This window comes from Podarcis cretensis (assembly GCF_951804945.1).
Source record: "Podarcis cretensis genome assembly, chromosome: 3".
Taxonomy (NCBI): domain Eukaryota; kingdom Metazoa; phylum Chordata; class Lepidosauria; order Squamata; family Lacertidae; genus Podarcis; species Podarcis cretensis.
In genome coordinates this window covers 79,216,366-79,243,530 of record NC_137172.1, presented here as the reverse complement: position 1 = coordinate 79,243,530, position 27,165 = coordinate 79,216,366, and the positions used below count along the sequence as shown (strand labels likewise).

Genomic DNA, 27,165 nt, shown 5'->3' with positions numbered 1-27,165 from the left:
CCCCTGCCTGGTCCCCTGTAACCTCGCTTCTCACATTGAGAGAACTGCCAGAAGGCACTTGGAGCTGGGCCTCAGTGTCCAGGCTGAACGATGGGGTGGAGATGCTCCTTCAGGTATACTGAAGGTATATGCCTTCCCCAACACCAGCCATATTGGACCCTATGAGAGGCAAGTGAGGCCTTGTTGATGTCGCTGCCATTGGATGAAAGGTTTTCTAACTGTAACTACTTTCAGATGTTTTAAATTGTAATTGTTTTTATAATGTTTTAACTGTTTTATAATGTTTTTGCTTTGTTCTTGTTTTTAAATTGTGTATCTAATGACCACCTTGGGCTCATTGGGGAGAAAAGATGTGCTGTAAAGTCAATAGATAGTAGTAATCTATTGTAATAATTTGTTGACTAGTTTCCCCATTTAGCAGAATATTCATGACTATTCCCAAGACATCACATTAACTCAACCAATGACAATTTCCGAGACAATAATAAGATTGTTTATTTATTTTTTTAAGTGACATTTTCACTGGTATGCTTATCATTTGCAGTGGTTTTAGAGCACTGTAGGATGATTTATCCTCGCTTACTAGAGCAGCCCTAGTGCCACTTAATGGACTCTTTAACTATGATTCACATCATATAGGCACTGTAGCCTTTGCCCTCAAGAGGCACCAAACAGAATCTGTTGCTTAGCGATGGTGGCCTTTGTGGAAATTAGTTTGAACTTCAAAAGCACAAAACATCTCTTATTAGGCATGGGTTTCAAAATAATGAATTCCTCAGAGAGTGCTTATTAGGATCAGTGTAGAATCAACCTGCCATCAGTACCAGCAACAAGAAAGGTCTTCAGCTCCACATTAGGAGGAAATTGACTATAACTTCCTCAGTTTGTAATGTTATGTCACTAAAATGTGCCAAGCAAACCTAAAATATGCTGTGAGAAATAAGCTACACCAATCAGTAAACTGTGGAAGTTAAACGCATGGTTTTGAAATTATTTATTATAAAGAAAGAGTAATCTGGTAAAGAGGTGGAGCAACAGTAATTGAAGAAATTAGTTAAGCATGAAATGAGACAGAACTAACATCCATGGAAAAATTAAGATACATCCCACTTACTTAAAAAGGGGGGTGGTTACTAGGTTCATATTTTATATAGCAGTGACATGACCAAGTTTGCTAAAGACATTTAATATGTGATTCAGTGCGAGTAAATGCAAAGTGATGTACTTTGGAACAAAAATCCCTAATACACTGGATTTCACTAATGGCATCTGAATTGGCAGTGACTGAGTACTGCTGATAGTTCAATGAAGACGTCAATCTAGTGTGCAGCAGCTGTGAAAAAGGTGATTCCATAATGTGAATCATTAGGAAAAGGTCCATTTTCAAACTGTGAATATAATAACTTACACAAATGTTTTGTGTGACCACACTTTGAATATTGCGTACAATTCTGGTTGCCGTATCTCACAAAGGATATTTGTAAAGCTGTAAAAGCGCAACCAAAATGATCAAGGAGTACTAGAACAACTCTCTCATGAGGAAAAGTTGCAACACTTGGGACTTTTAAGCTTAGGAAAAAGGAAAGGAAAGGGAAACATGCTGAAATTATGGGGAAAGTGGATAAAGAGAGGTTCAGTCTTTGTCTCTTCTATAATACTAGAACCTAAGGTTATCCAACAAAGCTAAACAGTGGGAGATTCACAATAAAAGGAAGTGATTCTTCATGCAGTGTATATATTTAAACTATAGAATTCACTATAAGATATAGTGATAACCAGAAACTTGGAAGGGGTTTAGATGCATCCCTGGAGGATAAGGCGATCAATGGCTGTGTGTTGCCTCCAACAATGGCTGTGTGTCTACAAATGCTAGTTGCTAGAAATCGCAAGTGGAGAGTGCAGCTGTACTTATGCCCTGCTAGTAGGCTTCTCATAGGTATCTGTTTGATCACTGAGAATCAGATGCTGGACTAGATCTTATCTTATCTATCTTATCTATCTGACTCTTCTTTTGTTCTTAAATTTTACAAATGGTTGTTTAATCCCCGTGGAATTTTGGCTACCTCCCATTACAGAACAGCTCTTATCTTTTCTGATATTCAGGAGAAGAAAGTAGCACAAACAGAAAGTTGAGTGAGTCATAAAGGTCATTGTTTTGTGTAGAAAATGAATCATACATCATGATACAAATGCCTCTGGCACACATTCTGTTTACTTTGAACAATTTTTAATTACTCAGCTACAGCTAGATGAATGGCAAGCTCTAAAATCTTCCAGAGACTGTGGACATGGAGCCACTTGGAATTGTTAGTGAAACCCTGTGACCATGATGAAAGATACAAATTCCTGTTAAGTCTTCTGGTTGATGCACAAACAATTATCCGCTTTAAGGAGGAATCCTGCACCCTTTTCTACAATGGTTATAAGCAGTACTGCTGAGACCACTTATAAAAATGTTTGTCCTGGTTTATTAATCATTTCCTTTTATCCTACGGCATCAGCCAAGATGCTCTGTAAAGATCCCAGGTTCAGTCCCCAGTATCTCCAGGTAAAAGGTGGTGGTAATGGGAAAAACCTTTGCCTGACATCCGGGTGAACTTCTGCCCACAGGCAAAACTCAGCTAGAGCTTGACATACCAATAGTGTGATCTGATGTAAGGAAACTTCCTATGTTTATTTAGCCCAGCCAGATGGGTGGGGTATAAATAAATTATTATTAATAATTATTATTATTATTCCAGTGTATGAAGTAGCTCATTGAGCTCAACACCACCTGGAACTGCCCGTTCTTTTCAGCACCTAGGACAACTCCACTGTGTGGCAAAAAGATTCTCTTGGGGACTTGAACAGGAAATCTACATGAAAATAAGAGCGCCTGGATTTGGAAACTTTTTTAAAAAAATGCCACTTGTCTTTTCCACCCACCTGACACATTGCAATCTTTTGTGAAGTATTTTACTGCTATATTTGAAATTTGAAAGGTCAGAATTGCTTATATTAGACACTAGTCTTCAAAAGGCTCTAAAACCATGCCTCTGATTTTTCTAACAAAACACAAAAACTGAATTGTTATGAAAACATTTTTAATAGGTCAGCATTTCAAGAATAGACATGATTGGTTAACATTAGCAGGCTCCTTCTGGACTGCTAGACAAAGTTCATTTCCCCCCCTTTGTTTTCCTGTTATTTCCAAGGAAAATATATGTACATCATACACGCTTCACCTTTAGTTTAGAACTCTACATCTGAGGTGTCCCTATCCATACTGGCTTTGTGAAGAAGAAAAAGGAAAGGAAAGTCTAACCATTTCATTTCATTGACAACCAATATCAATTCTATAAAGTAACAGATTTTAGAAATTCATAGCTTCTTCACCTGCAACAAGTGCATAATATTGGCTTAGTTGCCATATAGCAAAAACAAACTAATACATCTTTCTGTGAGGACAGTGTTTCATGAACTGTAGGTGGTAAATATATGAAAGAATATCAAACTCGGGCAGCTACTTAGGCATAAATTCATTTTTAAAAATATATAAAAATACCGAACAGAAGGGGAGGAGAAGAAACACCACTGTTATTCTCTGTACAAACAAAATAGGTTACACAAAGTAGTAAATCCCCTCAAGGCATGTACAATGTCCCTCAATAATTTGCAGTGAAAACCCCCTTTAGCAACAGGTTTGTACAACCATGACAGTTTTGACAAGTAGTTTAGATAGCTATAAATATATATATTTAAAAATCACATTCAGTTTGATCTTCCTACTGCAATCTCCTCCCTTTTTTGTTTCCCCATTATTAAAAGGAGGAACTTCAAGCAAATATGTATTTGAAAAATAAACAAAGGGTAAAAGTCCTTACCAAAATTTATTAATGGCATGATTTACATCATTTTTATTTATTTTTTTGGAGAGGGGGAAATCTCTACTTCACTGTTGCCTTCTGAAATGCATACAAAATGACTTCTGTAAACATGGGTGTAAACTTCAAAGAAGTGTAAATGTATGCATGTGTGCAGCTGATTACCAGTAGGAGTGAAAGCTTCTCAAGTGTAAGAGGATATAGAAATTCATCCCAAAATAACAAGGCACTGTTCTAAAACAGCATGTGAAAAGCAACAGAGCCAATGGTGCTATATCACAATATCACATTTTAAAATCACACATGCTCACGTTTCCCTTTAACACACAGTATCCTGTTAATAGCTTTCCTAGCATACAAAGATCTTTTTAATATTTACCTATTCCAAGTGCAGCACAATTTAAAAATCCAGAGAACAAAGACCAGAGGAGCAGGTGAGAGGGGAGGGAGAGAGAGAGAGAATGAGGGAGAGACATTTTGTCTAGTCACCTCTTGCTTCCAACCTTTTTGTTGAAACAGGATTTTTTTTCCCCTTCACTTCCAAGCCACTAAAAAAAGTCAGGCTGTCATATACTGCATCAGATACCAAATTCTGTTGCAAAGTAAATTCACAGTTGTACAGCATAAGCATAGCCATACCCTCTCCATCTAGTGCAGCAAGCCATGCTGGCTGAAGACAGCATCTGCAATCCTAGGCGCATAACCTGGGAGCAAGACCCATTACATGTTGTGAGACTTGCTTCCAAGTCAACACAACAGGCTCATGCTTCAAGAATGCTTGTTGTTTACAGAATCATCCTGTATACAAAGGAAATCCTTATCATCATAGGAAAGCTATTTTCTGAATGCAAAAGTTTTAAGGAGAAATATTTCCTGCAAATGTCAAGGTCTAAACCTTTCAGCATTTTTTTGTGCACTGTAGTCAATTAGTGAAGTTTGGTATGTGTTATTTGGTCAAATTTAAATCCATTCTACTTTTACTTTTCCAGACACAGGAACAGAAGTACTAATTTACACCCGAGTATACCTTACACTGCCATTTAATGTAAGAACCACCCCACAATTTCAAAGGACGAGATGCCCAAACTGTCTCACGATGTATGAAGATATGCTGGCTGTGTTGAACTCTAACCTGCATCCATAAAGAAAGTAAGACAGAAAAGTGAGGCCAGTGTTTGTCTCTGTAGGTAATACAATGCACATGGTTGCATTACATAGGGAGGTGCAAGACCTGATCCCTCAGGCACTGTAAAGAGTATATATTCTGATACAACTAAAAAAATAAATAAATGCACTACTAGAAGGAAGATTGTTTTCCCGCATATAACTTGCTGCTAGAACTTCAAGAACATTTTGCTCTCCAGAAATACATGAAAAACAAATGTCCTACAAATTCCAATATCTCTCCCCTCTCTATTTTGGAGCTTTATATTTTATTGCATTTATAGCCCCCATTCAAATGTTAATCACATGAAGATGGCCAACCGATTACAGGACTCCCACAGTATGTGGTTCTCTGCACTACACATGGATGTCCAAGCTAGGGAAGCCTGTGTATTTAGTTCTGTGTGAATAGGTTTCCAGCTTCTATGGAAGCTTTTAGGCGCAGATGTCTACGTGTTGTAGAGCTTGCCCAGCTCAGATACCCAAGGTCAATTTATAGATATTAAGAAGCATGATCAGTAGCACATCCTTGCTGCCCCTTTTAAGGTGAGGACCCCTTTCAGTTACCACATAAAGGCGGGTTATGTTGCTTTCCTTTGGAAGACAGAACAATGGCACTGGTTATTGACAGCATTGACAAGTTCCTTTGTTAGAGAGTGATAACATTTAGTAATAGATTTAATGGGAGGCAATGAATTCTCCCTGCAGTAAAAATAAGTTAGGTAAAGTAGCATCAACAGCAAACACACCTCAGTCTATGAAATGTTCTTCCATAACACAACTTTTAAATATATATATACTTAATTTTCAGAGGAACAGCATTGCTTCTTCCTATTTGACCAAGTAGTGGTTTTCAGTTATGTCATTTGCAGCCACTGAAGAAATCAATTAGGTTAAAAAGAACCCCAGCAAAAACATATCTAGCCCTCTTGTAAACTACAGTAGAACTGATGATAGATTTAATATATTGGCATCTTTAAGTTCATTTAACAGATTGCACGCAAGTATTCTTGAGTAATTCCTAACATAATTTTCCATACTTTTTTTTTCATATTTTCTCAAATAGGACCTGGTGTTTGTAGGGCTAACATCAAGACAAGTAAAGCTGGTAACTGATGCAGCCCTACAAAATGACTTGACTAAAGAAAGAGGGAGAAGAATTAAATCTGGTTGATAATGCAAGTAAGATAACTTATTAATGCCTGTGGAAGTATGAAACCCCTGCTTACTCTCACTTTCTAAAGCTTTTTAAAAGAATTCCCTCCTCCAAAAACCTCTCATACAGAAGAAATCAGTGCATTAATAATAGCTCCAATATATTAACAGTTTTTATTTGTACCTTGTGGAGATCTGGTCCCTTTATGAATAAAAGTTAGTACTGTTTCCTTTTTGATCCAAAAGACCATACAATTAGTTCCACAGGCACAAAGGAGAGTTGTGCTAACGTTTCTCAAGCAACTGCACCACTATTCCAGGTGACAAATCTCTCTTGAAACTAAGGGCAGTTTCAGAAACAGTTTGTGGCATGGACTTAGAGGCTTGGCATTCCAAAGGAATAATGGTAGTTTCCATTGGGTATATACATAAAGTAGCTCTTTGGATCCTGAAATTTGTATACAGTCATACCTCCGGTTACAGACACTTCGGCTTGCACACCGCGCCGAACCTGGAAGTACCAGAACGACTTACTTCTAGGTTTCGGCACTTGCTAAATTGCTCTTCACGCATGTGCAGAAGTGCCAAATCGCAGACACATAAGTCACGAACACTGCGGGTTGCGAACGTGCCTCCCGCACGGATCACGTACGCAACCCAAGCGTCCACTGTACTTTAAAAAATGCAATATGGCATCAATTGTTTTTGGTCAGGGCTCAGCCTATGACACAGGACAGGTAAAATTCATAGAAATGTAAGATGCTTATATCCCATTGAAATCAGTAGGACCCCAAACAAAATCCCATGTGCTTCAGCAACTAAAATTCATAGATTTTAATGTTATGGTTTCAATGAGACTTAAGCATGTTTAACTTCTGCTGGACCACAATGAATGTATTTATGTATAGCCTCAGTTAGAGCGACATGCACTGAGCTTCTGAGATTCACATAAACTCAGTGTTTGCAGATCTATCCTTCTGAAAACAATGTTTGTTAAAAGATTGTTTACTGAAACACTACAAAAGTTGGATAAAAAACTAAACCCTTGCAGGAAGAAACAAAACACACAAAAACAAAACACCCCTATACAGTTCTTTTTAAAGTGCACAAAGATAAGTAGAATCTATTTTGAATATCACTACAACTCTTGGAAATGTTAAATTAAATAGAGACCTTTTGGCTCTGCTATGGTCCCATCTGCACTATACATTTAAAGCAGTATCAAACCACTTTAAAGAGCCATAGCTTCCTTCAATGAACCCTGGGGATTATAGTTGGTTAAGGGTGCAGTGAGTTGTTAGGAGATCCCTATTTCTCTCACAGAGATACAATTCTCAGAGTGGTTTAACAATCAATCCTTCTTCCCTGGGAGCTGTGGGAATTGTAACTCTGTGAAAGGAATAGGGATCTCTTAACAACTCTCAGCACCCCTAACAAACTACAGTTCCCAGGATTATTTGGAGGAAGCCATGACTGTTTAAGGTGGTATGATACTGCTCTAAATGCATAGTGGATATGCGGCCTATGTTGGCATAAAACAGTAACATCTTTTATTTTTTTAAAAAAGTAAGTATTCAGCCCAATGTACCATAAAATAGCAGCATTAAAAACATCTACAATTAAGTGGACCTGCAGTCATTGAGCATCAAACTTGAGAAATAATTCAAATAAGTCTTCCTCTCCACTGCAGAAAGCTGTAGGTAGTGGCCACAATCCACAGAAAGCTACACGTGTTCAAGGGGGGAAACTGCACATAGCAGGAGTTTTCTTTGAAGTTGTATCTGCTGAAGGAGGAACCTAAACTGCAGCAGTGGAAGCTGCTGTGGCAAACAAATCTCTGTCTGCATTATTCTTCCTTTGTGCACATGGAGCTTTTTGGGTTTGTAGCCAATATCTTTGTTTAGTCATATACTCCAGTAGCAAAGTCCAAATATGATCTCTCTCTTGAAATTGCACATGGTAGCTGGAATACGTACTAAAGTTACAAACATGGCAGCTAAAGAAGCCATTGTATTTCAATCCACCAAAATTTACGTACATCAGAAAAAGAACAAGTGTCCCCTTGCTGCAAGTTTCACACAACTGACCGGTGCTCCCCACACACATATACTGCACTAGGCCGGATACGTCTTCTGGTGTGACCAGGTAGCTGTGGCAAAAACTTGAAGTACTTCGGCATCAAGTCTAAGCATGCATCGTGAAATTTCTTGATCCTCCAGTAGTAAATCAATGGGTTTAGGGCAGACTTGAGGTAGCAGAGCCAAAGGAGCCAAGCGCTTATCTCAAAGAAGTTGTGCTTCTGATCGAAGTGGCTGTTGAATGTGGCAATAAGGCTGTAGGTGGTGAAGGGCGCCAAGCAGATTATGAAGACAATGAACAAAATCAATATGGTGGTGAAGGCACGAGTTTTAAAGCTCATATCAATGTTCATCTGAAAGGGTCTCTGAAGGCTCATGAGACCAAGTTTGCTAGCTTGGCTGAGGCATATGCTATCTGGGTGGCTGTGGATGCGAACTGCGTTGTGCCGTACAGTGTTGAGGATGCCCATAAAAGAATACAACATTACCAAGAACGGGATGAAAAATGAAATCAGTACCACCAGTATCACATAGGCACGGTAGCCAGGGCTTGTTGTGTAGCCAAACACACACTGAGGTGCTCTGGAAGGTAGCAGGTTGGGGTTTCCCAAAGAAAGCGGGAAAGCAACTACGAAGGCTGCAGCCCATGAGACCGCAATGAGGAACTTTGCCCGGTATGGATTCAGCTTATCCTGCCTCTGAACTATTATAAGGAACCTGTCAATGCTAATGATAAGCAGAATGGCCACCCCTTCGATGACAAATAGCCAGAAAAACATGGCCGAGACTCTGCAGAAGATATTCCCAAAAACCCACTGGGTTGTGATGACAGTTATCAGAGCAAAAGGCATGTTCAGCACAGCAAGCAACATGTCTGCAAAAGCCAGGCTAGCTAGGAGAATGTTAATAGCCGATCGCATTGCAGTCTTCTGATAGACCATTAGGCAGACAACAAGGTTGCCAAGGAAAGAAACGAGGAGTATAAATATCATGGCAGCAGAAAGAATTACCTGGAGCGGCAGGCTTAAGCTCTTGGAGCCCGATTGCAATGGATAGGCAGTTGTAGTGTTGGTTGTCAGAGTAGTTACCTCAGTGATAACCATGGCACCCAAGTGATATTTCAGTGGCTGCGTTGTGCCACTGCGAACCAAGAAGGAGGGGGTGGTGATATTTGCGTACATATTTTCATAGACAATAAAAGTTGCATTGAATGTCCCAGAATGAGCAGACGTCAGCATTGCAGAAAAAAACATCACTTCCCACAGAGCAGAATGCAAGGGAGAGATAAAGAGGCTTCAAGGCATTTTAGCATATAAGGGTGGTGTCATGATCCATGGCCATGCCCCAAATCGTAGTTAGAGATCCAGCAGGGGGAAAGTAAAGCTTCACCCTTCATGGCAGTGCTTTGGTCTGAAAAATCAAGCAGGAATTAGAAGGTTAGACGCGAGTATAATGTTGTTGATTTTGCTTAGTGTTAACGCATACTGAAGACAAAGTTGGGGGTGGGGAAGCATCTACTACAGAAATCAAGGGAGGATGCAGTGCTGCATATGGCTATGATCAGAAGAGCTGCACAAGTAAACCCTAGAGTACCCAAAAAAAAGTACGTACATAGTAGCCTCTCTTTCCTATTGCATTGTCCTGTGAGATTCTGTTTCTGAGAACCTTGCAAAGGCACATTCAGACATAATTTAGGAGCAGGAACCCCTTTGCAGCACAACTTTCTTCAGACAAGTTTCTGCTGCGAGTAGGAGACCTTTAGGAAGTCTGTGTGAGTATTAATTCATTTTAGTCTATTCTATTGTGATTTTAACTTTGTAAGTTTTAAATTACAGTTGTAAACTTTTAGTGATAATTTTATTATCCTTCTTGTAAACTGCTTTGAGCGTTTTTTCCAATAATCAAGTGGTATATAAATGTTATAAATAAATTAAGTAAGTAAGTCAACAAAATTTTGGCAAGTCAATTTAAGTCCAGTAGTCATCTCTTTCTATAGTAACAGGCTATACTCTTTGCAGATGTTCACTGGAGTACTAGAGAAGAGTAACAAATGTGTTCATGCTTCCATTAAGAAGACTTTTGTGTGGGTTTGGTTTTGTTTTTGACAGATTCTCTATGTGCAGATATACTGACAGAAGGACAACAAATGTACACCCCACTGTAGGGAATCCACTTGATTGTCACCCCTGCTCTTCCCTAGATAAGCAGGTAGTGTTGTAGAGTAGAAACAAGGTAGGCTCTTGTGTATTGTGGGGAAAACCGATACTACTGTCAGATATACTTTCATTTAGTTGTCTTGTAAATGTTAGTAGTAGTCTAATGGGAACATACAAACCACATGAAGGGTAGCTAATTTAATGGTCTACAGCAGGACTGGGGACTTGGCTTGATGTCACAGTGATGTCAACCCCCATGGGTCTTTAGAAGCCCCTTTCAAAAGTGCTTCCTTGCCCAGAATTAGCAGGCACCACCAACAGTGCCTGCATACCCGCTTTACAGCTAGATTGAAGTAAAACCCATTTCCAAAGCAGCAGTTACAGACGACTATGAGCTGCAATTAACCACTTTCACATATACACACCTTTCTTTCCCATTTCACCCAGCTTTGATATCGATGCTGATGGAGTATGTCCTAATGCTAATAATTAACTGGGGCATAAACACGAGGACAATGGCAAGACGTTTCAAAACTTTAGTGAGATTTAGCAAACCATTTTAGGTATATTTCAACCAAGACTATCCTTTTCTTTCTCCACTCCCAACCCCCGAAAAAAAGCTTAAATATGCAATCTACAATAGCAAGAGAAATGAAATTTGGGCTATTTTTAGTTGCGATGAGTTGCATAAAAAATCTCTGGCAACAAAGCCCATAAAGGCCTATGACTCAAATAATACAGCAAGAAGCAAGGAAAGACTAACAGCAGTAGCCCACGGGGGAGTGATGTAAAAGGTAGCATGACAGGAACAAATAATTCAGGTGAAGAATAAAAGATAACAGATAACTGCTTATGTGCTTCAGTTCTTTGTAACATATATTGGGCAAGTCAGTAAAAATAACCAGCAGGTTAAGTGAAGAAACTAGAGACTTGGCATATATTGCTGAGATTATTCTCAAGCATGTCCCAGTTCAGGGTAGTGTTTGATTTTTGAAGCATAGGTGGTCTGTAAGCTCAACTGAACTAAAGTTCATGTGAATTAATGTAATAGCACCAGGAGAGGGAGAAGGTCTAGAAATTCACCTCACTCCTGGAGAATGAAGAATCAGTTAGGCCAGGGGTTTCCAAACTGTGTTCCATATACAGCATCTAGTACAGTTCATTACAATTGCTACAAGAGGCAGAAAAATTACTAAGTGGTCCTCCAAGACACTCAGCAAATTCCAAGTGGTCCATGGGGGAAATGGTTTGGGAACCAATGACTTTCTTAAGCCATCTTTGTGTGCCTGCTTGAGATCTGCTGTGGTGATGTCTCATAGAGCAGTGGAAATGTTTGTGCGCACATGTTTGTAAGTGCAGCAGTACGGAAGAGGGACTTTTTGTGACAACTACCGCTTTTGCGGTAAAAGCCACAATGTGCAAGCATAGCCTTAAAAATGTAGGACCTATTTCAGCAATGGTACAATGTCCCATAACATATGAATCTGCAGTAAAAATAAAAGTAAAATCTTTACCAAAATATTCAGTAAAGATGAAGTTGAGTTACAGCACAATCCTAATCATGTTTACTCAGAAGTAGGTCCTACTGTATTCTGTGGGACTTACTCCTAGGTAAGCAGGGTCAGGATTGCAGTCTAAGTGGCAGTCCAAAGACCACCAAGTTGCAAGTATCTAATGCATTCCCACACATTTCCCCCTATATAATGGCTGAACTTCATTATTAGATTCAGATAAAATGAAGGAAGTGATAGTAACTTGTTTCAACCTGTCATCTTAAAACAATTTGTATGTTCTTTTATACTTCATGAACAAGATACTGTTTACCTGGGATAAAAATGTTAATCTGGTGCTGGTTTTTAAAAATTGAGTCAATGGATTGTAAGAGCAGTCAGTTGCACCCTATACCAAGCCTTTCACTGCTATTATTTATGTAACCATAAAAACAAAATTAAATTGGGTACTTAGGAAGGCTCTTATTCCCTTCAAAGGGAAATAATAGCTCAAAGGGGTCATGAAGCCATCTTAGAAGTTTTCTCCCCCAGTTCTGTGACCTAAGTAAATGACATTATTACGTACATCCAATTTATGAAGGAAGAGATTATAAAAGAACAATAAAATTTTAATGGGGGAAAACTGCATTCTCAAGGAGATAATCACCATTTGATTTTCTCTTTCAAAAACTTATCAGCCTAGGCAGCTCTTTCATTTGTTTCAGCATTAATTCAATAACTGACAGACTAATGCTTGTGGCTCAAATAAAGTCAAAGATTGTTGGACAGATGACATCCTGTAATTACTAATAAAGATTTATCATTGCTGTTCTGCTGAACAAAGGTAAGTAAATATCAGCAATAAATTGCAATAGTATCTCACAGACTTGTCCAATATGCCAGTTGTATGAAACATAACTGCTAGCAAGCATTCAGCACTGCCAGAACTTAGAAGAGCTTCCCCTACAGCCAACATCTTCAGTAATTCCCAAAGAAGTTGCTTCAATCTATTCTAGTAAGAGCTGTTACCATAAAAAGTTCATCCCCACTAGCTGTTCTTCCAACTCAGATGCTTATGGACAATATCATGAACGAAGATACTGATCACTATGCTGGTGACAAGACCCTAGCATGTGAAAGGGGCTTATGCACTGCTCTAAAGCATTGCCTGCAATCATAGAGGCTAAAAGTTAATAAAACGTCAAGACAGCATGTCATATAGTTTCTGTACTACATTCAAACAATTATTCCTGGAATACTGGAAATACAGTGGTACCTCGGGTTAAGAACTTAATTCGTTCTGGAGGTCTGTTCTTAATCTGAGGTACCACTCTAGTTAATGGGGCCTCCCGCTGCTACCGCGCCGCTGCCACACAATTTTTGTTCTCATCTTGAAGCAAAGTTCTTAACACAAAGTACTATTTCTGGGTTAGCAGAGTCTGTAACCTGAAGCGTCTGTAACCCAAGGTACCACTGTATATAATTCACTACTTGTCTCTAAACATCACAGTTTAACATAGAATGTACATCTTCACAAGGCGTTAAGAATCAGAAGTTAAATGGGTCTTACTGTCAGTAAGCTATTAAAGGACTGCAGTCTTAGTTGATACTCAAACTTTATAGGTAGAGCAAATCAAAGCAAGCCCGGCCCCAACAGTCAACCAAATCAGGCATTAGCCAAAAGCCCGGACCTGAATGCTGGTTGGACAGCACTGATGTCTATATCCTATCCATGGTGGCAACAATTATATGTAGCTACACTGTCTTGGCCTATATATCTGTGAAATTTATAGTCCAGGTCCCAGTGGGACTATAAATATATAAAATGTAGATTTTACAGATCTATAGTATGGAACAGTGCAGTTTGGTGAGCATTCTCAAAACTGCTGGATTCATACCTGGCAATTCAGCATCAGCATAATGCGGCTACGATCCACAGCCCATTTACTCCAGAGCAGCCCCTCTAGATTCAAATGGGGTTTATGACCGCACTCAGCCCAGCATCCAACAATAACTCTGTCTGGAAACACAGAAATTCAACCCACACACTACAGCCTGCATGAGAGTAGGCAAAGTAGATAACCATTTATTATTAAGATTGCAATCAGAAAAGGCATAATAGGACACCCAAAATGGTTTTCACTTCACATTGAGATCAAGGCCTCATAACGTTTGTTTGCATTACATGAACTACTGTACTTTTTTACTGCCAACATTCTCCCACCAAATTGAGGAAACAAAAAAAATGGGCTCCACACAATAGAGCTAAATCCTATGCTCACCTATCAACGCCTCAGAAATCCATGCCAAATAGGTTCACAGGAAACACCTGCTTGACATGAATAAAAATACAATCCTCAGAACATATGCTTGGTAGTAAATTCCACAGAATAATGATTTTCAGTCTATGAAAATTCTAGATAAGCAAAAATTGGGGGGGGGGGGTAGCAGTGTCAATACTAAGCAATGGGGGGAGGGGAAGACCTAAGCCCCCAAACCCAACAAAGAAAAAAACAGCTTTGGTGCAGTTGAAAATACAGGGAGCGTGATTCACCTAGCCAACCCCATTAGCAAGAACTTCCACCTTACATGACAGGGCTTTCCCCGCTCTCCTCCTCCCATGCACCCTGCAATAGGTTCAGCTGGGGGGGGGCAGAAATACCCCAGAACAGAGTGCAGAGGGAAGCAGCAACCCTCACGCAGATGGAATGACTGGAAGAGCGTGGGGCTGAATTCCACCTCGTGTTAATACCAAAAGCATTTCCCAAATGATTTTAAAATAAATAAATAAAGTTAGCTCTTGAGCAGAATAGAAGTCACTATCTTCCAACGTTGCTAAACAGATCCAAATGTCACTTGTATTTTCAAGATGAATTAAATTCTGTTAACATTCTGACTATCACTGCTCTTCAACTCAACATTCAAGTCCTGAGAAACATGTAACTGGGACCCGTATCACTGCTTAAGTTAAGCAGGTGACGGACCACATCTGTACCTAGACAAGGCCAACCACTGGAGTACCCTTTAAACTGCTGTAGACTTCTCACTTTTTGTGATACAGGGAAAGCATGTAGAGTTCTTTGTATACATTAATGAGCAATAAAAATTAACATGGTATTTTCAATAAGTCAGGAAATTAATATTTCATACTTCTGTTTTATCTATCTGCATGAACCTAAAATGCCAGTTCCAAACAGCATGATGTTCTGTGGACAGTCTGCTGCCACTTCATTTCCAAGTCTGTTTCCTTAGCAACACTTTAATCCATCTGGCTACAGGCTTCTAAATTTTACAACCATGTTCCTATCTACACCAGAAATAGACTACAAAGGAATTTATACTACCACTCATGCAAAGTCACTAACGTAATTAATCACGCTAATAAAACAAATAGTGTGGCTAGCTGTAAATAATTGGGGAGAGAGCCTGGATTATTATATATAAAATGCTTATTATGATCAGCCCACAACTGAAACATCAAATAGCTACCAGTTTAGGTTTGCTCAAAGTATTTTGAACACCCGTCTCTGCCAGACACGCACACTAGGCACCAGACACAGTAAACAGCAAAAGATTTTGAGGTTTCTGCCCTCAGTTTGATGTAGAATGAAGGTTACAATAATGTAATTTAACAAAGCAAAACTTTTGAAGCTCCTTCCCACTTGTTTCAATGGGCTACGATTGGACAAGTTGCTCGGCAAATGAGGAATAAGTGCATTACACAGAACAAATGCTCTCCACATCATACTTGGGATAAAATGGACTAATTAGGCTTACACAAGGGTCTGTTTTCTTTGAACAGACATGTCATGACCAGCTTTTGAAACTCCCTCAGTTTCAAAAGCAGTTGGCCATATAGTACGGAGGCCGCCACGTAAAGTAAAAGTAGTCTCAAATCTCTTGGTCTCAGAGTCTTAGTTTCACTGTTATTTCAGATTTGGATCTGTACAGCTCTCCCACACACCTTCCCACTTTCCATGTGTGTTTATCTGCTTTCAGCTCCTTCGTCCCTCTCCACCATTCCTCATTTATGCCATCTGTAGCTGTGCTTGGCACAATCAAGACTGATACTGCTATCAGCCACACACACAAAATGCCCAACCCGGCCATTATACCCATCTCTGAATCCACTTGCTTTTGCAGGCTCTTCTCCTTTTCTATGCTATCTTCTGTCACTTTCCTTGCCCTGGCCCAGAGACAGGGAACATGTGGTCCTTGGCTTTCATGCAGACTTGGGTGGGAAGAGCACCCAGAGGGAAGGATGGGAAAACCAGGAGGACAAGCGAGCAAAATCAGATGGAGGGGTGCAGGGAGGCGGAGAGTCAACACAAGTGATCAGTTCAGATTTCTGGCAACAATAACCTGTTCCCAATGAAACTAAGAGGGAAAGTAAAAAGGGGTTGGCAGAGAGGGTTAAAGAATTCTTCCCTTTGGTGGCATGCAACCCCTGAATAATAATTTCCCCCTAGCAAATCCAACCCTTGACAGGAAAGAGCTCCCTGGCTCTCCCTAGAACACCTTCACTTTTTAATTACATCTATTGTCTACTTCCTTTAAGTTCATATAACCAAATGCACTTCCTTTTCACCTGCTTCATTCCAGACCAGAATAGGTATTGAAATCCATCACTCATATGCTCATTTGTGGTGGTTATCATGGTATTAATAGATCTTACGCTTTCCACCTCCACTACCTTCTAACTTCTGTGATAATCTGGCACAGTAAATTTTCCCTATGGTATCCCATTTTTATTGTGTTCATGTGGGTAGAGCTTTGACTGACATCATATATCCTGGCTGGTGTAGGTGTCAGAAGGTCTGACTATCCAGCTTTTATTTTTCAATGGTTGTGATTGAAAATACAATGCAAATAAATCCCTCACCTGCACTTTACAGCATTCCAAGCGCTAGACTTTGCCTTTACATTTCAGTGTGGATTTCTTTCTCCTTTTCTTTTAGTGACATTTCTGTCACTGGAAAATTGTCATTCCACATCCAGTACTAGTTACGGTTGCACAAGCCGTAGAAGCAGAATGTGGATATGGACATTGAAACACATTTTCAAACACTCATGCTGAAAGCAATTTAGTTGGTAGCAGGACGCAAATACGTTTGCATCTGAGTGTCCTTACTTAATCTGCATTGGTCATTGCAGCCTATTCCCAATTCTTATCTTAAGACAAGAAAAACCAGTGTAAGTACACATTCAGCATTTTAGATGATATCCAACATTTTTGCTTCATGAAAGTGCTTCTACTCACAGATGCACCCTGTTTGTGAACCTAACCCTCATTCAGTGGAAGGAAGCTACCTCCATTCAGGAAGGGGAAATCCTAGATGTCACCTAACACTTAGAAATCACACCATAATTCTGCATACAGTGGTACCTTAGGTTACACATGCTTCAGGTTACATACGCTTCAGGTTACAGACTCCGCTAACCCAGAAATATTACCCCGGGTTAAGAACTTTGCTTCAGGATGAGAACAGAAATCGTGCTCCGTCAGCGCGGCAGCAGCGGGAGGCCCCATTAGCTAAACTGGTGCTTCAGGTTAAGAACAGTTTCAGGTTAAGTACGGACCTCTGGAACAAATTAAGTACTTAACCCGAGGTACCACTGTAATCTTAATGCAACTTTAAATAAAATATAGAAAGCTCTGTACAATATATATATGGAGGCAGGAAGGAGAACAATAAACTGGGAGATGGTGCTTAAAAAAATATGGAAGCAAATTTAGAAAACTATTTGGCAATGTAAGGAGTCGTCATTGGCTAGGACTATTCAGAGCCTCTGGGCAGGGGGGAAGAAAGTCCTCCACCATCACCACAGATTCAGGGTGGTGTGGGAGCTTGCTCTATAGCACATACTGTGAGTCAGCTGCAGAAAATTATAACTAAACATGCCAGTCAGTGTTCCAAACTAACAGCAGTGATTGGAAAATCCATACTGGCTCTTGTTTATCTGTAAGTGAGCCCACACCATCTTTCATAATGAGATAAGTGTGTGTTTGTGTGATCTGATCATCATCCTATGGATGCAGGTGCATAGTCTCAGCTTCAGATGGTTTAAGCAAGCATGAGAGAAGGTACAACTCACTTGTGCTCCTTTCTAACACTTCTTTTGACTGCCTGAAGCTACTCAGAGTGCATTTTGGGGCAGTAAATCTTATAGCATAAAACACGTTAGCAAAGCTAACCAGAATATTCTGCATACGGATGCTAAAACAGGATTTGGGTAGAGCTAGTGATAAGCCTTTGTTCCACAAAAAGCTGGAGCTAACCTACTCTTGATTGCTATTGTGCCATTTTTGTAAAACACACAAAACCTAAAATTGGCTAAAGATAATTTCATGGAAGAGTAGCTTAGAACTTATTTGTTCTTGCAGAAGTATTTTAAACTATTCAGCTACATTAGGGATTTAGTACCATTTAGGATAATTTACAATTTATTTCAATTATAAGTTACTGAGACACTCTCTAAACAAAAAAGCTCATTGCGTTGTAAAACTGCTCCTATACTGTACCATTGGAGGCTGCAGATGGTGGCTGTATGATTAGACCCTCATCAAAAACATAAAAATAACTGTCCTATGCACCCTAGAATGGTTATTTTACTAAAGTTATTATCATGGAATCATAGAATTGTAGAGCTGGGAGTGACCACAAGGGTCATCTCCTGCAATGCAAGAATCTCAACTTAAGCATCAATTGCAGATGATCGTCCAACCTCTGCTTCGAAACCTCCAAAGAAGGAGAGTCCACCACCTTCTGAAGGCATCTGTTCCACTGTCAAACAAGCTCTTAGAATCATAAAGTAATTCCTGATGTTTTGTCAGAATCTCCTTCCTTGTAACTTGAAGCCACTGGTTCAGGTCCTTACCCTCCAGTGCAGGAGAAAACAAGCTTGCTCTAAGAGGCAAAAATGAAGGATCTGGAATCTAGTTCCACACATAGCACTTTTGTGGCTGAATTACCAAGCTCCATACTAAAAGCACTAGTAATATTGTATCTTCACAGCCTGGTATCCATTTCAAAAGCCAAAAGGAATCAATGAAGTCTTTTCCTACTGAGTCAGTATTAGATTTCCTACTCCTTCAGCAGCAACTCTCATCCCTCCTGCCCCACCAGAAAAAAAATACTCCTGCAGCTGTATAGTTCTCAAACCCAGCATAGGAATAAAGTCTATTCCTTCTTTCCAGGTTCAGCCATCCCATACTTGAACCAATGCGTCAAAAAAACCACACAGATTCTTAGGCAGCACAAAGTTCTGGAACACAACTGGAGCAGAGATGAATTAAGCATTAAACCAAAAAGGTTGCATTAATAAGGTCTTAGAGGTGAATCAATGATTCACATAAGCATATGGTACAGTCCTCTGCTGTACTATGCAACATCAGAATCCAAGTGCTATAAATAACCTCTTTTTAAAAAATAAAAAGCACCCACACTTCCAAATCTAAAATGTCAAGGAGAAGGCATTTTAATTTGTTGGCCCACAATTTATGACTGGAGTCCTATACAGTGGTACCTCGGGTTACAGACGCTTCAGGTTACATATGCTTCAGGTTACAGACTCCGCTAACCCAGAAATAGTACCTCGGGTTAAGAACTTTGCTTCAGGATGAGAACAGAAATCATGCTCCAGTGGCACGGCGGCAGCGGGAGGCCCCATTAGCTAAAGTGGTACCTCAGGTTAAGAACAGTTTCAGGTTAAGAACAGAGGTGCAGAACGAATTAAGTTCTTAACCTGAGTTACCACTGTATTCTGTTATGTGTAAACCCTGCTGATTCCAGTATAATCTAATATACATATAATGAGATTCAGACTTGCAGCCCAAGTGTGCTTTGTCTTTAAGACTTCTGGAAGGTTGATTATTCTGCATTTCACAAATCAAGCTGCCAGTTATACAGTCCATAACAGGAAGTCTGGAAAGGTTATCAACTTTATTAACTTAAAAGACCTGAGGGCCTCTTATGCCATTAAGAGTTTCACTTTAATGCCATAGACTAAAAGACAACTAGCCTGTTTAAAAAAACATTTCTCCATTGATGAATGCTAAAGTTTGGCTACTGTACAAAATAAGCAGGTTAATGGACACAAGTTTGAATACTCATGGTACTCAACACTTGAATCTCTGAATATGCACTTGTTAACAGCCAAAGTACTGGCAAAGAGTGCAGTCGTCCAGGAAGTTCTCCTGCACAAGCTAAATAAACTCAAAAGAAATGAGTGTTGCGCAAGGGTCTCCTTTTTGAGGATGAAAGTGAATGTTTGGCCCATACACAGAAGCTACTAAGACAAGCAGCGGGGATGTTTCTAAGATAAAAGGTTGTGGATGAAAATTTGGTAGTTTTGAAAAAATCTGCATATTACTGTGCAACCAGAAAACTGCTGAGTTGAATACTCAGCATATTGCTTTTAGATGTTAGCGCCTAAGGCTGTTGGACTCCATCTCCAACAATGCCAGCCCACTTGGCAAAAAGTCAGGGTGATGCAAGTTAGAGTCCAAGAATGCCAGGAGGCCACAGGTTCCCATTTCTGGTTTAAATATTGCCTGAAAAGTTTTTGTGCATTTCCTGTGTGTGTAAGCTTCCTCTTTTTTGGTATTGGGAACCCAAGAGTTTATTATTCTTTTATTGCAGTGACACAGCCCCAAAGAAGGGGCAACGTTATGACTACATACAGCTGTACAAGGTGAGGGATCCTATAATTTTCAGGAGAAAATAGTGATAAAAAGCAAATAGCTTGTTAAACACTAGCAAGGAGCATACTTGGAGACTCGTACCCACTTATTGTAGGAATGTTTGCACTTCTTTACTCAAGTATAAACTCTCATGGAAAAGAGATCCCTAGAAAATTACAGAACTCATTTATTGTAGATCTATATCTCTTTCGTGTTCTGTGCTGACTCCCACCCAAACCACTGACCAGCACAGATGTGCTTAACTTTAATTTTGTGACAGTGCCATAAGTCCCCAGGCCATTCTTTGAATGCTAACTCTGGACAGACTACAGATTGATGTGCAGAATGGCTGATTTCTGAAAAGCCACTGATTTTGTCATACCCATACATCACAACATTGATATACTGCAGCTCATCTGAATCCCAACTGCATTCTTTTGATCAGCAGAGAGGCTAAAGTGGAGCATTAACAAAGACAAGACTTAAGCAACAACAGTTCTTCTACTTCTCTGGACAGGACAATGAACGATGGAAAACCCGGGAATTTTATATCCATGTTATATACAGTAATGACAAATCATTTACTGCAGTAAAGGTATATGGACTGAAATCTTAGCCACAGTTTTTAGTTTAAGATTGCTAGTTCATGGGATATTTACCTAAGGCTACTGTAACAGCACAGTAACACAGACTGGGATCATGCTAGCTTGCCCTATCCTTTCACCAGTTAAAATTTACCATTTTAATACTACATTATCAAATCAGAAAAAACTCACTGAACAACATACAATGAAGTCATGGCAACTGGGACAAGCATTCAGGTGAACTAGATCTTCATATCCCAATCCTAAACACCTCACATGGGAGTAAGGTCCCACTTAAGATTTTGAACTCTTGCTTGCATTGCTGAAATAACCATGATATATAAAAGTATCAAAAATGCTACTGAATGATTTAAAGAAGTAAAATTTCCAAATTTAACAATGTTCTACTGGCACTTATACATAGGATGAAATGCTGTCGTACACTTTAGTAACTTGCCCATCTCTCCAGTGGTGGAGAAACTGCCCAGTGACGCACGTGACACGTCTGTACGGGCTGCCGTGCGTGCGCACTCCATACAGAATGCCACACGTGCGCAGTCTGTATAGGATGCTGCACATGCACACTCCATATGGACTCCCGCTTGCACGGTGAGAGCAGCCCATACAGACACCACACAAGCAGCGCCCATACTGACTGCGCACACCCTCGGCATCTCTACAGCTGGGGGGAAGCAGGGGCCATCTTGTCACACACGCCCTCAGAGTGGCACCCGGGGCAACCCACCCCCTCCGCCCCACACTTAGTACGCCCCTGCATCTCTCAAAGCAATAAGCATTATTTGGAATATGTGCAACAGGGAAAGTTACATACTGTAGGCACACTGGATGGCTTTTCAAATTAACATTGGAAATATCTATCTCACTTATTTTAAAGAGAGATCCAGACACAGCCTATCCAATCTATGGGGGGAAAGGCTGTAATTCCATAGTTACTTGTTTGGAAGTAATCCCATCCAGAGAGCACTTCAAAAGTGGTTTTAATGCAGTAATCTACACTATATCAGTGCCTTATTATCTCTTTACTACACAGTTTGTCATGAACTCTGCAGCCTGGAAACTTAATAAAATGTAATATATAAAAAGAGTTAAAGAGAATAACTTTTCCACATTCCTCTTGGGAATGCACACTGCAGTCTTCATGACAAAGCAGGAGTGAGCTGTTCTAACATGCCTGTACCACTTGCAACCCACAAGGCCTAATGCAGCCTAGCAGCCACATAGGCATCCTACCACGTACTTGATAAAACCCACCAAGTTTTGTTGCCTCCCTGAGGTCACATGGCTGGTAAGCTGCACCTGATGTGGTGAGTTAGAAACTCTGGAGGGATGCTTTAAATTAAAATACAGTTCTGCAAAAAGTAATATTGTTGCTTTCACAAATTGCCTTTTATTTATCTCCATGAAGTATCTCAGTACAAAGAATGCGAGTAAACTCTTTTCCTAAAAGTTATTACCCATACCAAAATATTACAGCAGAAAAAGTATACTATACAGAAGCATATGCTCACTAGTTTGCCTAATCAAAGAGCCTACCTGTTATACGTAGCCTTAGTCATTGCAGAATTTACAGCATTAGCAAGCTGCAGTAGAATTTCAACTCTCTAAGGATGAATTCAGGCAGCAACACGCTCTAAGAAATAACTAACTTACAGGTGGTGATATGCAAGTAGTGTACACTTGAACTGTATTCATTCTGGCATCACAAACCACGCTGCCACCAGAAAAAAGCTTTGCAATAAGGAAATATAGAACAATTCAAATGTTCTGATATTACATACAGTAGCATGCACACCGGCTAGAGTAACACTGCAAGACATACTTGCAGGAAACATACATCCCATGCGTCTAAATAGGGCTCCCAAATTACCATTCACAGGGTTAGTTTGAAGCACATCAAATTGCATGTCCTGTTGAATTCAGCTGAAGTACCCTGGTTCTGAAGTTACCAGCAAATCAACCATTTACATTTTAGCTGTGAATTTACTTTCCCTTACAAGATGGCAGGGAGCCTTCACCACCTACCTGAATTACAGCCCTCCTAAAATATACATATTTCACCCTATAAGCAGTTGCCAACCCCAACCCCCTCACATTTACTGACAAATGACTACAAAAACAGTCCCCTTTCAATAATCAGAATGCATGGCTATAAAGTCAACCCAGATTTACCTGTCAGAAACTGAAAGGGAGAAAAACAAGATAAACTTAAAACATACTAAGGAAATAAATTAGTGCTTTACATGACATGTCCATACATGCATAAGCTCAGTGAGACTTACTCCCAGGTTACACACTTACACTGGAGTAAGTCCTACTGAACACTGTCCAGTGAAAAAACCTGCTCCTTATTTATTGTAGCTGCCCAGAGAACTTCATGTTATGGAGCAACATACAGATGTTTTATGTGTGTGTGTGTATTTTATTTATATATATAAAATATAAAACTGTTCTGTTATAGCTCTTTTTAACAGCTTTTAAAAATGTGATTAAGGGACCTCATCTATTCAGAAGTGAAGGACTTCCTCTCCTTTTAACCAGGATTCAATATTTCACCACTTCAGGAAAGCCAGCATAAGTATGTGAAGTTTGAAAGCCCTTATTAACCCACCACATAACAGTAAGTTTGTACATACAGTAATATCATTTCACTTCTAAATACCATCCCTTGGTTCTGTAGTCAGAATACCAACATGGAGGACACACGGGGGCGGGGGGAATGTGGTTTAAATCTGAATCATACAATTCCTTACCACTCTGGTTCTAATAACTCTGATTGTAGCAACAGAGGATAGTGAAAGTGTATTATGGAATGACTACTGTGCCCAAATGACTTAAACACATCAATTCTTTAATCACTGCCAAGGATGCTGCAGTTGCCCTTGGTGTTTTAGACAAAGTTTAATTTGAGACAGGGAGGGTTTAGCAGGAATTAATTAATTAAAGGCCAAAGCCGAAGTCTGAGGCGTCAGTCCTCAATACATCTAGGACTTACTGCAGACCTCTGATTTTATAAATTAAGGCAATGGAATCCATCTAGTCCTAATTTGGGTTCCTGGTTTTCAAGAAGTACTCTGGCACCTTGCAAAACAACACACATCCATCCATATAGCACCACCATCCATATATATATATATATATATATATATATATATATATATAAATACCATCCCTTGGTTCTGTAGTCAGAATACATAGGAGCCAACTCCTAAGGGCTGAGAGGTCTTCGCCCCCCCCCCGCCAAATAAAATATTAGAGGGGGCCACCACCACCCCAAGTTGAAGGGCATTGCCATTCAAACGGGTCTTGTGATTGATTATGCAGGGCAGGGCTTACCCCCCCCCCCAATATTTTGTTCAAGTTGGCACCCTGTCTGTGTCTGTGTCTGTGTGGATGTATATGTGTGCGCACACACTGGTAAATCCAACGCTCCCTTCATTTCACACTCACCATCACCAACTTGCATCCCCATCTCTACTCCCTCCCCCCCCCCCGCCCCAAGAATGCATTGAAAGAGCTGCGGGGAGAGATCTACCCTTTAAGGTGATAAAGGAGTATCTAGATCACATCCAACCTCCCCTCCCCTCCCCCCTTGCAGCATGTGCTCTAAGATATGGAGTCGGGAGCGAGGAGGGGGAGGAGGACAGGATCCCAAGTCCAGCATCTCCGAATCGCGGCGAGGTTTCGCTCGATCCCCTCGCCCTCGCTCCGTTCGCAGCCCCGCTCCAGGGAGCCACACGCGGCTCCATCTGCTCCTGCCCATCCAACCTCCTCCTCTTCCTCCTGAGATTTAACCTCACCTCAAAACAACAATAACAAGCCCCGGTCCTGGGCAGGCGGACGCGCGAGTCGAGGGCTGCTGCCTCCGGGAACTTTCCTGGCGGACAAGAGACCCGGGAAGCCGAGGCTTCGGCGGCGGCGGCGGCGACTGCAGCACTTCGCCTCTGCCCCAAAGTGGAGAGAAGAACAAAAGCTTCCAAGCCGGGGAGGGGGGGGAGGAGACGGCCAAGGCAGCAAGTGAGGAGCATCGCCTGCGAGCTGGAGCGGGGTCTCTCTCTCTCTCTCTGGCTGGGTTTACCCCTCAGCCCAGCCCGCCTTTCCCCCCACTCCCATCCACCCACGCAGCCGCCGACCCCTCCTCAGCGCAGCCGCCCCATTCGCTCCGCGAGCCTATCCGGGCGAGACAGCTGCTCGCGGAAGGCAGAAGGAACCTGCCCGCTCCCCCTCCCGCCCCAGCCTCGCTCCTGGGCGAGATGAACGAGTCGCCGGCGTCGCCAGCTCCCGGGGCGGAGCCAAGGGGCCCGGGTGGGCGGAGGCTGGCAGGGCGCCCGAGCGTCGCGCGCAAGCGAGCCGGCGCGCTCTCTGCCTCTCTCTCCGTCTTCCCTGGACGGCGCGAGGCTCCTTCCGAGGCGCGCGGGCCTCTTCTTGCCGCAGCTGTAAACGCCGGCTCGGTGTCGTGAGAAGCGGAGCCGGAGCCTCGCTGGCTTTTTCTGCCATGGAGGGAAGGGGGAAGGTGCCCAAGAGAAGAGTCCAAGGAAGGAAGGACGACGGGTCTCTTGCCTGTCGCCAGCCGGAGAAACCCCGGGCGTTGCGGTGGCTTAGCGAACAAAACTAAACAAAAAAATCAGCCAGTGTTTTTGGAAGTACATAAACTTTTTATTTAGTTGTTAATTGCAATTTTCACGCTCAGAAGAACAGGCCATATGGTCATAGCTTTGCCCACTAACCCAATAGCGATGTGGCCGAAAGCAATCTCAATATCTCAGTTGTGAGGTAAAATTAGGGTGTGGTAGCAGGAGTGCCAACTTGGCCCTTTGACCGCAGGTCTCAGGGCCATGGGTGTCATGCAGCGTGCATGGCCCAGGCACCAACATTTGTGGATGCCCGGCCCCTTTATGGGGAATTTTGTGGGTGCTCCTAGGGAGTTGGCATCTATGCATGGTAGTAAAAGGACACACAACCCAGACAGGGCCGCAGAATCACAGAAGCATAGAATTGGAAAGTTGGAAGCAGGGGTGCCAACTTGAATAAAATATTGATCACAAGATGCTGCACCCACCCACCATTTGAATGGCAGTGCTTATCAATTTGGGGTGGGTGGGCTGGCTCCCTCAAATATTTTATTGGGAGGGGAAGGGACATTGGCCCCTAGAAGTTGGCTCCTTTGGTTGGAAGGGGATCATAAAAACCAACTGGCTGAAATGCAGGAATCTTTTGCCCAACATAGGGCTCAAACCCATGACCCATTAGATTAAGAGTCACATGGTCTACCAACTGTGCTACTCTGATGGCTTTCAGATAGCCTTTCATATACTAACTGGTGTTAAAATAATGCAGTGTGTTCGCTCAGTAGCCCTACTCTCTACTTGATGTGCAATATACCAGTAGATTTAATTCCACTTCTCCAGCCACTTCTCTTCAAAGCAGTGGTTCTACAACTATGCTTTGTTGCACATGGACATTTATAGATCAGGGCCATTCATTTTTAGTTTTTCCCTGTTCCCTGAACATAATGTATTAATACAAGGTTGCACTTATTATGCCATAAAACAACTGCCCAATGATATTGTTGCATCCTACAACAGTATTAGTAAGAGCTTGCCAGCAGACAGGGTGGTCCAACACATGTTCAGCTGCTTCTTCTCTTCTTTGGTGATTACTCGTAGCCAAATAAGATTGTCTTCCATGAACATGGTCTTAGTGAGTCCGTAAGTAACTGTGTGGCCAATTCTGAATCCACACGGCTTTCCACAGTGGGGACATAGGTTGATCACAGTGAGGGTTTGCCAAACTTGCTTTCCTCTTAGCACGTTTCTCCCTTTTGTCCTGAGTTTGAGTGTCTTCAGCGTCCATGACACCTTTGCTAAAGACTGATCTCCAATTGGAGCACTCGCAGGCCAGTGTTTCCCAGTTGTCAGTCTTTATACTACATTTTTTTTTTTAGATTTGCAGGTTGCCTTTTGTTGACCACCAG

The 27,165-nt window shown here is 41.2% G+C and overlaps 1 protein-coding gene across 2 annotated transcripts; it reads right to left on the bottom strand.

Annotated features, from left to right (window-relative positions):
• Positions 1-6,740: 6,740 nt before the first annotated feature.
• Positions 6,741-25,446, bottom strand: GPR63 (G protein-coupled receptor 63). 2 transcript variants are annotated; one of them, XM_079971718.1, is made up of 2 exons: positions 24,992-25,446; positions 6,741-9,670 (listed from the first exon to the last, which is right to left on the bottom strand). In XM_079971718.1, exon 2 carries the CDS (start codon positions 9,511-9,513, stop codon positions 8,257-8,259), a length of 1,257 nt encoding a protein of 418 aa, XP_079827844.1. In that variant the 5' UTR covers positions 9,514-9,670; positions 24,992-25,446; the 3' UTR covers positions 6,741-8,256. The 2 variants fall into 2 exon arrangements, with proteins under 2 accessions (XP_079827844.1, XP_079827845.1); XM_079971719.1 differs by lacking the exon at positions 24,992-25,446 and adding an exon at positions 14,189-14,226.
• Between the last annotated feature and the right edge of the window lie 1,719 nt (positions 25,447-27,165).

Excerpts from the sequence above, each read along its gene's own strand:
- GPR63 (XM_079971718.1), bottom strand. The coding sequence starts at position 9,513 with ATGTTTTTTTCTGCAATGCTGACGTCTGCTCATTCTGGGACATTCAAT.